This window comes from Sciurus carolinensis, chromosome 10 (genome assembly GCF_902686445.1).
Source record: "Sciurus carolinensis chromosome 10, mSciCar1.2, whole genome shotgun sequence".
Taxonomy (NCBI): Eukaryota; Metazoa; Chordata; class Mammalia; order Rodentia; family Sciuridae; genus Sciurus; species Sciurus carolinensis.
This window is the reverse complement of record NC_062222.1, coordinates 81,638,279-81,653,322: the sequence shown is the minus strand read 5'-3', so window position 1 is coordinate 81,653,322 and position 15,044 is coordinate 81,638,279. Positions and strand designations below refer to the sequence as shown.

Here is a 15,044-nt window from a genome sequence, read left to right as displayed (position 1 = left end):
GTTCCAAGACTCTAGTGGGTGCCTGAAACTGCAGAGTCCCAAATCTTATACACATGAATGTCTTTTTCTTATACACACATACCTATGATAAAGTTCAATTTATAAATTAGGCACAATAAGAGATTGACACTAATAATAAAGTAAAACAATTTTAACACTATATTCTAATAATATTGTCTGTATCACTACTTTGAGGTCATTATTAAGTAAAATAAGGGTTGTTTGAACACAAGCCCTGTGGTATCTGTGGTATCTCAGCAGTCAATGAGTAAGAAAGAGGCAATAAAGTCAGAGAGAAATGGCAGGCAATGTTGACTCCCCTAAGAGATACAACAAGAAGGGAAAATGAAAAAGATAGATGTGCAGAGGTAGACAAAGGTATAATTGCCTAACACTCCCTGGAGAACCTTCAGGGTACCCTCAGGAGTTCTGATTTCCATTCAGATAATTGAATGGTCACTAAGAAAACTCTTAAGTATTATAAATTCTTTGAGGACACTTCAATCCTAGATTGCCTTTCTCTGAAATTGTAGGACATAAATAATGCTCTAAAAACCTCTTCCCTTTCTCCTATCTTTGCTCCCTTTTCCCCACAGAATGAGGTAATTATAACACACTGGAGTCAGGTACAAAGAATGATCAAGCTTTCTTACCTCCAGTTGAAAAAATAATGTAAAGAGCAAAATCCTGAGGACTATTCTCAATCTGTCAATGGAAAAAAAATGAACAAATGTGATTCTTTGTTTTCATGATATTTTCTAAGTCAGTCAGCCCCAAATCATGCATATATATCCTCACTTCCCTTTTTCAAGGGAAAAATATAAAAACTCTGCTCCTTTGAAAATAATGTGATATCTCAGGGCATCGTTACTAATTGGTGCTATAACAAAGGAAAGAATCCTTCAGAACTGAACATCCAATTTAGATTTACGTGTTCACAGGTCTTTTTAGAAAAGTGCATTTATTTGTCCACAGTTAAATTATATTCAAGATGTGTGTAGTTATGCTTAGTATAAAGATTACCTTAAATTTTTGGAGAAGTTGCTTTATTACTTCTTCAGTTGTCATGGTACTGTTTGTTCTGACCTTAGTTTCTGATCCAAAGGCTGGAGTGAAAATTGATGTCTAGGAAAAAGTATCATATGAGTCCTTAAAATTATATAAAACTAACAAAAGTCATACCCTAAATCTAAAGTGGGCAGAATATATAATTCCTGAAAGTGATGACATCATTTTACAAGAATATCATAGCATTAACTTTGCTTGGCAAAAATTTGAAATCATGTTATCAAGCTCCAGAACTCAAGCACTTAATCACTATGCTCAGATGACAGTTTAGTTCCATTTTCATTCCCAGGATTAGTGATCTATTTGGAAGCCAATCATTTGTAGCAATACTTCTAGAACACAAATCAGCCCCCAACATGATGACATATAGCCTAAGTCCTGAGGTGAGGAAGAAACCAGGACAAGTGGTAGGTAAATATCTGTGGGGAACTATCAATGCAACTTTATAGGCAGGAGGATAATTCTTGAAAACAGAAAAAGTGTCTAATTTGAACAAAGAATTGAGAAGGGAGGTTTCTCCCCACTGGGCTCCAAACACAGTACTGATACCCTCCCAACTGTGGAAAATAAAGCAATAATGTAGAAAACCCTAATAGAGAAATCAGGTGACATTTCTAATTGAAGGCCCAGGGGGTGCTTCATATAGTATAAGTGCTTTAAAAGTATTTGTTAGAAGAATGCATAAATGATTACTAAAGCATATGACATGAAAAATATTTGAGTATTAGGAAAAAAGCGACGATATATTTCCCACCTTCAGCAAAATGACATGTCTTGTAAGTACTCTGGAAACACATACATAAATGCAGTGGCAGGTAAGAATACAAATTTCACCTAAGCTATACCCACACTTGCATTTAAAAACTATGTGTGAAGGTACAAAATTTGAAAGAGAATAAGCAAAATAAGAAGTTCAATTTATTAGAATAAATAAGTTTGTGGCTGAATTTTCCCTTTTATTTAAATGTTAATGTTCAAATGTCCTTTGAGCCAACTTCCATTGTATTCTTTACATTATTCTGACATTATCTGTTGGTATTTTTGTTTCCCCATGCAAGCTCTGTGCTTCATGCTGGCCGAGGCATCCATTGACCCATTGGTATATTTCTAATACTGAGTTCAATTCCTGCCCTTAGGTGGTGTCTGTCTACCACACTGATTAATAACTTGGGTTCTGGAAACAGAAAAATCTGGATTCAAATTTAGAGTTGTTAACTGCTAATATTTAGCAGTGTGATCTGAGACAAATCACTTAACCTCTGTGAACCTCAATTAACTCATATGTAAAGAGGAGAAAATAGTTGTGCCTACTTCATAGGATAGTTCTAGAGATTAATGAGATAATTCATCAAAAATCCATTTGAAACACTTAATTTAGAACTAGCATATAGGGAGTGCCCGATAAAAGTTAGATATTCTACTGCCATTGTTATTATTAGTATTTTAAATTTTAAGTTGAATTGAGTGGCATTCAACTGTTGTTAGTGCAATAAACAACATTGTTTTAAATCACATTAATGGAATTGTAACTCACTCACTTCATGGTTATAGAAGTGTCCATTAATAGAGGCCCTATGTCTCTGTCTATCTTTTCTGTCCATCGTTGGAGGCTTCATCCTTTTTCTTACCAGGGCTGCTTCACTCATGGTTCTATAGAGCAATGGGGACTCGGGTTCTTCATATGCATATAGCTTCAGAGTGCTGCTGTGATAAGATAAATAGTCTGGGAAGAATAAAAATTATAAGCCCATGTCATTTAGCTGCCCATTTAGCTCCTTATACCCTGGGTAGATTGGTATATGTTTTCTTTAATTTTGAGAATATTGATATTTCCTAGCTGTTTAAAAGCATCATAGAAAAAAAAAAAAAAGCATCATAGTCCACTGCTTGGCTACATATTTACTTTCTAAATATTGTCTGGAATTGTTCAAACAGCATATTCTTTCAGTGAATTATGTCTCACAGGAAATAACAACAATCACATTTTTAAGATTGGTGCATTATTTCAAAATTAATTTATTGTGAATACTAGGTAAATTTTCTAGAACTTTAGAATACTAGAGATGGAAGAAACTTGATACTCCATTAGTATGATTTCATATTGGTAAGATAAAGTACGATGAATTGAGTTGCTTTTCTATGAACACAGTACCTAGAAGTGATGGAGTTAAGTCTGGATTCCTGTTTTACATTAGCTCCAGGTTTATCTTTCCTGAGAAAATGGACATTGGGCCTTTATTTCCCTAAAAATTCTATAGACTCTTGAGTACCCATTTTTAAGATATGTAGGAATCTTGAAAGATTTTGTTCCCATCTTTTATAAAAGCAAAAGTAGCAATGTGCTCTGGATGGATGCCTACTAGCAACATATCAGATAATTCATATAATCTTACTAGACATTCCTAGAATATGATATGATTTTTCCCCTTAATTGACCACTATCCTATGGTTTCTTTTCATTGGGACATGTGAATTCAACAATGATCCACAATCTAGTGAAAATTTGGTTATTCTGTCATTCCAACTCATAGAGCAGATTTTAGAATATAAAATTATAGTAAAGCTTCAGACTGTCCTTGTCACTATTGGGCGTGCTGTAATTTAAATGAAATTGGACTGAGCAGCAACATATTCTTAGTCTAAAGATGCAAAAGATTCAAAAATGCCTTCAGCACTTTTTCCAGTTTCCTCAATTGGTTTTGCTGTAAGAATTGGGCCAACTGGTACCATCTGTGTTCTATTTTACTTTGGAATTTTAAATAATTTTCTATTGTGAGTAGAGTGCCATCAAACAGGTATGAGTTATTTAATCTTTCTCTGGCACTGATGCATAAATACAAATAGATTTTTATGGTATCTTTGGTGCCAAAGATTGAGATTTCTTTGGATTTAGTGTTGTTCTTCAAAGAGATAATTGGAAGGGTCTACAGATAATAAGCTCCTATAAGACAATGATAAGGGAACCTTGGAAATAATATCATGTTTGTTACAGTATCTGAGACCTTATGGAGAGAGAAGAGAAGACAGAATTAAAAAGGGTTTAAAAACAAAATCATAAACCAAACATTTGAAGTTGTTGATAAGCTTATGAAGTCAACACCAGTTGCACACCCTTGATCAGTCTGAACCTGGCTTGGAAATATCAGAGCCCCAGTTCAGGTGTGTGAACCTGTTGCCCTGGTCCCCAGCTTCAGTCATCAAATCCTTCCTGGTCTCTATATATGGGAAGTACATGAAAAAATCCAAGTACAATACAAAATATTATGCCTGACACTTATCAGAGTCTTACTAAATTACAGCTATCATAGTCATTATTATTGCTATCACTATCACATCATAATTATTATTTTTTATTTGTTCTATTTAGTTATTCATGACAGCTTAATGCATTTGGATCATCATTATTGCATCTACTAATGTCATGTGTCACAGGAACTGGCATTTTCTATTGGGTCCTTAAGTTTGATATAAGATCATTTGATATTTAAGTAGATTTATCTTCTAAAAATTAAAATAACTATCAAATATAAAAGTGTCTATAGCATATCTGCATCTTTCTGAGCAGCAATACTATTTAAATATCTATTAACTAAAATGGTCAACTTCTAAAAACAATGTGAGATTAGCTCTGAGGAACTTGGTCTAACATATGAAGCTAATAAGATTAATAAAAGGCCCCAAACCTTGGGGAAAACAGTGAACACTTAAGAGTACAAACTTTATTCAAACTATTAGCTTTAGGTAATCTAATAAAGCTAATTGACAATATAATTTTTTAAAAGATCGACATATTTTTATATAGCATAAGGTTCTTGAACATCATATAGGCAATGTAGAGACTCAAGTTACTATGCTCCTAGGAGATTTCAAAGGAATATATGTATGTATGTATTTCTTATATTTCATATATATGTATGTATATGTGTGTGTGTGTGTGTGTGTGTGTGTGTGAGTGTGTATACACAAGAGTTTACTGAATAGTGGTGTGCATTTAGGAGTCAGGTTTTACACTGGTTAATAATATAAAGTCTCCCCATTAATAAGATTTGATACTGACCTTCCCGGGAATTGTTTGATTCAGACGATGGAATCTGGGTCCTATCCAACTCACTGATATGATAAAGATCATCAAATTCTCCCCAGCGTGTCATTCTCCTAAATAGTAATAAATCTTGTAAATGTCATAAATTCCATTTGTATTAAGGTCCAAGATTCTTTTCAGATTTATAATATTAATGTAATTCTTGTAGGCCTTTGAAGGGAGACATGTTATTCAAAGTTATAAAAAAGTTATGATGTTATTAACATTACATTCATACCAGAGTGGTCAGTATGCGTTTTAAATACTTCCTGAATGTTTTTAGAACCACATCTTGACATTTTAAAATAATAATTCAGTTACACAAAGAGAAGGGAGGTTATATAGAATGTGTAAAGCACATGTGCAAATGCAATTGATAGAAACTAAGATGATCCACTGCTAAAAAACACAGTTCACTATATTCTTAGGAGAGTTTAGATACCAAAATGTTCATTCCATAAATATGTATTGAGTACCCATTGTATTAAAAGGATTATTATGTAAAGTAACTCTAAATAATAAGATATAGTACCTATCTTTAAGACCCTGACACATGGAGGAAAATGTAAGAGAAACTCCATTGCTAGAAAATTGTGATTTCTTATGGAATATAGCAATTTCATATATATTCTGGTGCCCAGAATAAATGAAACCTGACGATTGCTTATTTTTACAGCAGGCTAACACTCATTTTTGTTTTATTATCTGATCTTAAACAAACTACTTATCATCTCTTGGCCTCAGTGTCATCTGTAAAATGGGGATGATGACAGTAAGAGATAGCATAGGATCACTGTAATGGTTAAATAAGTTGATTCATATACAGTTTTTGAAATTGTGCCCTAAATACATATTCAGTATGAGTATGATACATAATCAGTATAAATCTAAAATTTATCAGAACTGTCTTCATCTTCATAGTCATCACCATCATCTGAATCCATTTCCCATAGGTCAGGCACAATTGGGGATCCAGGTATTCCTACATCTCTTGGGGAAATGAGCACCGTTATTTATGGAAACAGTCTTAGTCCCAATAAGGGCATCTTCCATCCATAATATCTGTTTATTACGAACAAAAACATATTCACTAACAGGGAATATGTGTCATTAACACTACCTAAATGTCATTGTGTGTGTGTGTGTGTGTGTGTGTGTGTGTGTGTGAGTGGGGGGGGAGAGTCTATTAATACTAATGGTAGAAAATGTGAAAAAAAATCATTCTTATTTTTCCTTGACCTCTGAATTATTCTGAACTCTTTCCTAGCTATTTTATCATTTGATCTTCACAATAGGTATAATAGATAACATAATCCTGATATATTTGTTAATGAATTTTCCAGCAAGATCTACTGTCCAGAATATAGTTGGTCAAAATAAATGCCATAAAGTCCAAAAACTATATGTAGTAACTTAACTCAAAGGAGAAATATTCAGGTCCTCATGTAGATTCTAATTATTCTTATCATATGTAAAAATTATTCATTTCCAATCTAATCTACAACAGATTAATAATCAAAAAAAGGACAGGTTTAGTTATCATAGAAATAGGGTTGCCAATAGAAAGACAGAATATCACTGAGAAGCAGAAACTAACTAGGCAAAGCAACCTGATAATATCTCATACGGGGGATGTAAGAATTCTCAGGAATGCCAGACCCGTAAAGTGCAATACAAATTATTGGTGACTCTGGTAAACTTGTCAGCTGTCCTCTTCTTCAGTTTGAAGGTACCACAGAAACATAGGAGCTCAAACATGGCTCAATATATTCAGTGTTTTGTTTCTTTTCCTTCTTACCATCTACAATTGAAAAAAATACTTTTAAACTTTGGATTGTAATTTGAGTGCCACTCTGTACAACTGTACACATGACTAAGCTTGAGGGCAGTTACCCAGCGTTTTCAAGAGAGAACTGGTTGGAAGTTTAATATCAAATAGTTTAACTTGCCCAAACACAGGACTGTTTGAATTTCTCTAACCAAACTTCAGGATGTATACCATTTGCAAATTTAAACTCTAGGGAGGTTTTCTAATGAGTTGCAAAATAAAATGGAGGTAGAAATTTGATAGACAAATAGAAGCATTTCCCTACCCATATGGTAAGAAAATAAAAACAGTACTGGTGTTATTCAAATATGCACCTGTCCAGTTTCTACTCTTTACCTCATTCTGCCATGACTTGGGCAAAATATGACAATGCTGATTTTGGAAAAATATTAAAAATAGAAATAAAAAATAGTGCAATCAAAAATAACCTCGATTAAGCTGTTCTTTTCTTTTCTTTTATTGAAAGGAAAATTTTCATTGGCCCAGATAGGAGAGATCAAAGTGCTGCTCATAGAATCATATCTATAATGGATCACAAATGGTCAGAACTCAAACAATCTGATATATATATATATTTTTTGTTTCTACAACTCCCATGCAACTGCTACTTCCTCAATGTGACTCATTTCTAATATAATTAAAACAAACTTGCATGACAAGACTGACAATTCTCTCAAATGGTGAACTGAAAGATGTGCAATTGCAGCCCTTCCTGCAGCTGGGTACGCAACAGCCACGTCCTGCATGTTCACCCACTGAAGATATCAAGTCCCTGCTCCTGCAAGAGCAGAGGTGTTAAGTTCTGCCTGCAGGTACCCCGTATAGGAAAAGGAACTTTGGAAAAGCTTTGAGTGAGGGGCTAGTCAATTTCTTTACACAATTAAATAGAGGCTCAGGATTTAAACGAGTCAACCAGAGTGGCAACCAGAATTAGGGTGTTTAGGATTGCATTAAAACAAAGAATGATACCTAAGTTTGGTTGTATACCCCATGAGAGACCCAGACACTGCTGAAAAACCATTCCAAGTTATGCTGTGTCTTCCAGTGTGAATGTTCAGTTGATTCTCACAAAGTATTCTTGACTTATTAATCACAACCAAATCTAATTTTGCTCTTATGTGTGAGAATCTGAGTGTACGAGTAAAGAGTACAACTGCTTCCTGCTAGTTCTTGCCCACCAGAAATATCTGATATTCTGCAAAATCATACTTTAAATGTTCTAGTAAGTCTTGTTACTATGGTAAAGGCAGGCTGAGTAATTTTCTATTCATTTTCAACTTTAAACAATAGGAGATTCCCAGCAATGTTCTGGTAAACAATGAAAAATTCAAATAGGTTCCATAGAAGGTACATCATAAGAGTATCATTTTATAATCTGCCTCAGTATATAGAATAGAATTAATATTACCTTGTCCACCTGGGCTCTTGAAAGTCATCCAAAATCTAGGAATATTAGAGACGAGTATTTTGAATTTCAGAAATTAAAAAAATATCTTGGGATAGCCATTCAAAATAATGATGTCTTACTGTGATATTACAAGTACTTCCCTTCCATCTCCTTGATATCTTCCTTTAATGCTCCATACTTATTAAGTTTTCATGAATCAAAAAATGAAAATGCATCAAAAAGAGCTAGCTGCTCAGAGAACTTTGCCATAAGTTTTTAGTCGATATGAAATATAATGGCTACTGTTTTTTAATTCAAATCTTGCAAAGTTTTTTAAAAGCAAGGTCCGTGGGTAATTTGATACTCCTAGTCATTTAAATCATCAGCTCTATTGTTACCAACAGCCAAGCCAGGGAACCTGCCTGGAGTCTGTCTGGATCCTAGCTTGGTTGAATTTGGTCTCCTGCCTGCATAAAAACAATCAAATGATTAAAAAAGGAAAAATGAATGTAACACAGTTTGACCAAACATGGAGAGAAGCAGCTAGTTTATTTCTATGTCAGTCCTATAGAAGTGGTTACAATTTTTAGAAATAAAACCCAGGAAATGTATATATATAGATTAGCTAGGCTGTACTAGTCAAAAATATGTCACAGTTTCAGTTTCCTTGGTGCTTGCCAGGACTAGGGGTAGCTTCTGCTTCCATTTTTAGCTTTAAGAAGTTCAGGAGCAAAAAGTGATTTGAAACTTTTAATTTCAAAGGGGCTATTACACTGTCAGTCATCTAGTACCTGAAAGAGATGAATGCAGGGGTTCGTGAGGCTGCTTGACTATTACCTGCCTTCTGCTCTTTCTAGATCCTATGCCCACTGGTAGTCCTTAGCTTAGATGGAAGACTAGGCAGAAGTGGCAGACAGAAAGAGCTGTCACATAAAGCAGAAGTAATTTAATCATAGGTTTCTGGGTACCTCACTAGGCACTAGAACACAAAGATGATTCCAGATCTGTTGGGTAGCATCTAGCTGCTCACACTGCATAGGGGAGATAGGTGTGTACAAATACAATAGAATGCATGCTCTAGAGGTGATACAGAGAAGTGGTCAGTATACTGAGTATAGACTGAAAGATCAAGAAGGCTTTTGTTACCTGACCTGAGTCTTAAAGGATTACATAGAAGAGAGTCAGGCAAACTGGTGTTGAGAAGAAGGCAGACTTCCAGGCAGAGTAAGGTAGGCAAGAAAGGAACTTCAGGATGTGTTTAGGGAACTACAAAACACTCAGTATTGCTGGAGCTTAATGTTTGAGAAACACTGGTAAGGTGAAAGTCATGATGGGGCTTAAGCATTTTCTACAAAGGAAAAGCAGACTCCCTTCAAGGTGGTATCTGGTTTTTCTTAGTTGTGGCCAAAGATCAGATTGGGCAAATTATCTTGGCAGTTCTTTCTCCACCCTCTTCTCTGATAGAACTCCAACTCATCCAGTAGTGGATGGGAGCATGAAAAGTGGGAAGGAATGGCTTAGGATCTCATGGCATATGCAAAAGGGCGATGAGCTAGAAAGCTAAGGATCAAAAGGAGAGAAGGGAGGGAAGGAAGGAAGGAAGGATAGAAGGAAGGAAGGAAGGAAGGAAAGGAAAGAAAGGAACTCTTCTTAGTGTAATTCTTGCTGGGAATATTTGTAGATTTTTCTAAAAATCGATAAATCAACCCAACTTGGATATTCAAGGTATAGCTACATAAAACATACAGAGAACCGTTTTGTATATTTATTTAACTTCAAAAGTACTTTATCATGCTCTGTTAAACAGGATCAGGACAATTAGGTGCAGCATAATTAAGACATCCTCCGGAAAACAAGAAAAGATTTTTGTTTCAAGGAGAGGAGAAATTTAAATTTTACCCTCTCCCCACCTTTTTGAAGACCAGACCAGGGATAACCAAATTTTGCCTTTCTATTTTGCCTCCTGCAGTGAATCTTGTGGTTTTCCAGGACGGATGAATACAGCAGAGGGGTGGAGAAAGTCTGGAGTCCATGGAAGTAAAGTGAAGTCTGGTTTTGCCACATGGTCACTAGGGAATCTTGTACAAAATCCCTTATCTCAAAGAGTCCTGGTTTCTGAACACCCAATTCATGGAATTACTGGGGTATTGTATGAGGCTGTGTAAAAGCACATGCAATAAAAGTAGTTATGAAGATGATATAAGGAATTAAAAGCATGAAAGATCACTCACCCTTTGTTAGAAAAGGCATCTGGTGACTTTGACACAGTGAAAGAAGAGATTGGCTTCTCATCTTGTATTTTCAGCTGTATAGGTCGTTTCACTCCCCAGAAAATGTCCAGCATTCCTTCAACAATTAGTTTCCCATCTTCAGTCTAGGAAAGAAACCAATAATCTCCATAGTTGTTTCTGTTATTATTTATAGAAGATAAACGTTTTAGCTGAAGTTGTAGAAATTAAGTTCATAACAAATGTTAACAGGTTAAAAAGAATCCCAAAAGGAATTATTTGACTTCTTAGTTTATCTACAAAATCATCTATTTTTTGACACATTCTTTTATTTTTGAAAACAGCTGTATCCAGCAAAGTGAGCAAGTCATAATGCTAACAGCAGGTCCACCAGAGGGTACATGTTAGAATGCTTTCTGAACTCTATAATTCTCCTATTAAGTGAATTTTTAATATCTAATACTGTTTAAAATTGAAGCATATTTAAAAACCGTATTGAACTAGAACCTAGAATGAACAGTCATTGAGAGACTTAGCAACTGTTTAGTCATTTCTAAATGAGGCTGAATTTTACTCACAAAGTCATGTAGAACATGTGAAATAATGCTTGTGAAAATACACCACAAGATACAGAACATAGGAATGATATTTGTAAAATCAATAGCATTTGAAAAATTCATTTTGAATTTGAAATAGTATAACAAAAGAAGGAAACACCATAAAAACAAAAAAAATAGCATATATTAAGAACAAAGAATATTCCCATAGAACTTACTTTCTAGTTATTTTTCTCTTTCATATGTGAATATCTTTCCTGTTATTAATGTATTATTGTTATAAACACTTTGGGAAATATGGAAGCTAAGAAAAGTAATACACCAATCATCTGATAAATATTTTAACATCCATTAACTACTGTTATTATAAAAATCAGTTGTTAGCCAATATAAATGACTCAGTTCTTATTTGAGAGCATAATGTCAGCTTCATACTCTGGAAGCAGATCCTGGCTCTGCTACTTCCTAGTATGTGGCCTTAGACAAGTTACTGACCACCTTTAAACCTGGGCTTCCTCTTCTGAAAAATAGATATTACAATAATCCCTGTTTCATAGGGTCTGGCATTTGATAGGTACTCGATAAATAGTATTGCTTATTATTTCATTGGCTGGTAAGGCTGAAAAGACTTAAAATTAAGTACATTTCTTTATAAAGAGTTATTTCCTTTAGTATGGTATTAATTTTGGGAAGGTAATTAAAATACCTAATTGTACTAAATCATTTAAGATCAGTAGTAAAAGCTAGAGTGCTTTGTGAATTTTCTTCTTTCCAACTTGTCGATTTAAGTCACATAATAGAGGCTGAAATTCCATGCTGCACCCTCAAACCTGGAGATTTAAATCAGGATGAAAATTCTAATGTTTTCTGGGGCCAGAACTGTAAAGATGTGAAGAGAGTCCAATTAGAATATGAGACTGAGCAGAGAGACCTATGGAGACTAAAACATTCAAATTTTTAAAAAAGAACAAAGATAAAAAAAAAAACCAAACCTCAAGTTTACTTTATATAGTAGTATACCAACTATACCCCTAAAAATGCATTCTAGTTTCATGACTTCCCAATACTTTTTAACATTTTTAAATTGGTTGTTATGATATGGTGCATATTCATCAGAATCTTACTATCCATTTGAACAACCAAATCAAGTTTGAGGTTACAGGTGATTTATTTGAATACTCCCCCAGTGGTAGACTTTAGATATCTTCAACTTTTCTCCATTACAAATGATGTTACAACAAACATCCTTCTCTATATATCTTATGCATTTGTATTATGATGTATTATGATAAATTTCTAGTGAAATTGCCACTCAAAACATATTCACACTCCATTTTTTACACATAAAGAAAATATATCATTGAAGTTATTTTTAGTTGGATATGACAGTGTACATCTATGACTGCAACAACTCAGGAGGCAGAAGGAGGAGGATCACAAGTTCAAGGCCAGCCTCAGCTACTTAGTAATACTCCACCTCAAAATAAAAAGGGCTGGTGATGTTTGTAGCTCAGTGGGAGAGCCCCTGGGTTCAATCCCCAGAACCAAAATAAATAGATAAAGAAAAAGAAAAAAAATTTTAAATGATTTCCTATTCCCAAAACATTTGGGAAATCACCCATATTCCAGGCCTGGTATTCTGTGATAAAATCTAAAAACAGAAATCAAAATTAAGTTAAAGATTCACTTGTTTCTCCCAGATCACTTGTGCTGCTAGGTTATAGACTCTAACTCATCCTGACTCCTCTGAACATTTACAGATTTATTTTTTCTGTTAATCAAACTGGGTTGCATTTCTTTGATCAGCTTACCTGTCCATATAGAATATGCAGATTTTTCTGGTTCCCATAAAAAATGTTATAGGTCTTCAATAAAGAATGAAGTTGTTCCCTAAAAAATTTAAACAGAAATAAATATTACATTCGGTTGCCATTGGTGTTAGGTTTTGTAAAAGCAAAAAGGCAGTAATAGTACTTTCAGTTCATAAAGGTGTCTAGAAAAAAAATGGTTCAATGGACTCTTCATTATTCTGTCACTTTAACTTAATGTAAGTCATTGAAAATTGAAGTATTCTTAGAACATTAGCAAACACTGAAGATGCTGATGCATAAAAACTAGATGAGGGAAATGACTGAGGCAAGAGAGGTGAAGAGAGCATGCTCTAGAAGGAGGTACCCATGAAACAAATGTGGTTTCACATTTTTTATTTGTTTTGGGACATTTAACCAAGCTAAACTAAGCACTCAGTATGTTCCTGACATTGTGCTTCCCACTGGTGCTGCAGCAAAGGTTAAGGAACGGTTGCTGCTGCTGAATCATCTCACCCGTAGTGGCAGGTGGACTTGTGGCAGTGGGACACTGGTTCTTTCCACACCTCTATCCTCCTCTGTCCTTCTGCGTCTTTGCATCTTAAATGCTTATTGTCTCCCTCCTGGGTTACTGCAATGACCTCCCAGGCCCCAGGCCTCTCTATATCTATTGTGTATTCTTAACAGCAGGAAATATTTTAATGAAAACTTGACCATCCCTCTCCTTTGTTCGCAGTTCTCCAATGTCTTCCCATTATTCATAATAAAATCTAACATCCTTAAAATGAATTAAAAGGCTGGATGGGATCTGTTCTGGATCATATGACAGTGTACATAGATGTACACTGTCATATCCAACTAAAAATAACTTCAATGATGTATTTTCTTTATGTGTAAAAAATGGAGTGTGAAGTTCCATCTCACTTCCAACGTTCTAACTGCTCTTTCCTTCACTTACTATCTGCAGTCTCAGGCTTGCTTGATGCTCTTGAGAGCTTCAGGTACACTCCCATCTCTGGCTTTGAATCTGCTGATTCTTCTGCCCAGAATGATGCCCTTCCCCACCAAGATAGTGCTCACTCATTCGTTAACTACTTAATCAAAAGGCACCTTCTCAAGAGTCTTTTTCCACCACCCAATCTAAAAAGTTTTCCTTCTCCCAACATTTCATATCCTGTTTGCCTCCTTTACCTCCTTTACCTGTGCCCTCAGTCATCATCTAACCTTCCATAAATTCTACATAGTTATCTTATGTTCTGCCTTCTCCACTGGAGCATAGCTCTATGAGGGTAGGGATGTTTGTCTGCTTTTTTTTCACTTGGCAAATAGTAGGAACTCAATAAATTCCAATTGAATAAAATTGTCAGCAAATTGTCTTCCTAAAAGACAATAACAAATGAACAAACAAAGGGAGAAGAGCTTTTGTTATATAAGAATCTTTTATGAAAAAAAAATCCCATGACATTAAAATTCCATGTACTTCAACTGTCAAATCCCCTTGATCCCCAAATATCTGTCTCCTTCTCCTAAGCATATTGGCTTCATGAAGGCAAGAAGTTTGATCTATTTTGTTCATTGCTATGCTCTCCATATTTTGAGCAGAAGCTTGATCATAGTGTGCTCTTATACAATCAATACTGACTGAATATTAAATGACAGAATTCATATATATTGATTTTTCAGGTTATAAATCATGTGAATGCACTTTGTCTACTGGACTTTTCCCAATTGGAATTTTCAGTGTGCACATTTCCAAGGGTCAATACCCTCTGCACAGTTACGACATGAAAATATTCTCCAGAAGTTCTCCATGCTGCTATTCCATTTCCCAACAGGGTTACTCTAAATTTTTAATGTTAATGAACATTTCTATTCTAAATATCATTTGGTGCACTGAATTTTCTTCCCTTGGGGTCATTACTATGGGATATTTGCTAAAAAATGTACTACTGCTAAGGAGCCTCTGAGCACTTTTATGGCTCTCATTATTTAGTGCTATTGTTTCACACAGAAACTTCAGGTTCACTTGGGATGTAACTCCTGATATGCTGAGCTGTGAGGGTTGTTATGAAAGCAAATGAAGTTTT

General features: G+C 34.8%; 1 protein-coding gene across 3 annotated transcripts in view; it reads right to left on the bottom strand.

The window, feature by feature from the left end:
* Positions 1-15,044, bottom strand: part of Rassf6 (Ras association domain family member 6) — a 41,192-nt gene that overhangs the window by 3,496 nt on the left and 22,652 nt on the right. For all 3 annotated transcript variants that reach the window (XM_047565706.1, XM_047565704.1, XM_047565705.1), the window contains exons 3-8: positions 12,961-13,039; positions 10,596-10,738; positions 5,126-5,223; positions 2,607-2,791; positions 1,024-1,125; positions 654-705 (exon numbers count right to left, since the gene is read on the bottom strand). In XM_047565706.1, coding sequence (XP_047421662.1) covers positions 654-705; positions 1,024-1,125; positions 2,607-2,791; positions 5,126-5,223; positions 10,596-10,738; positions 12,961-13,039 — 659 coding nt within the window. The remainder of the gene's footprint in view (positions 1-653; positions 706-1,023; positions 1,126-2,606; positions 2,792-5,125; positions 5,224-10,595; positions 10,739-12,960; positions 13,040-15,044) is intronic.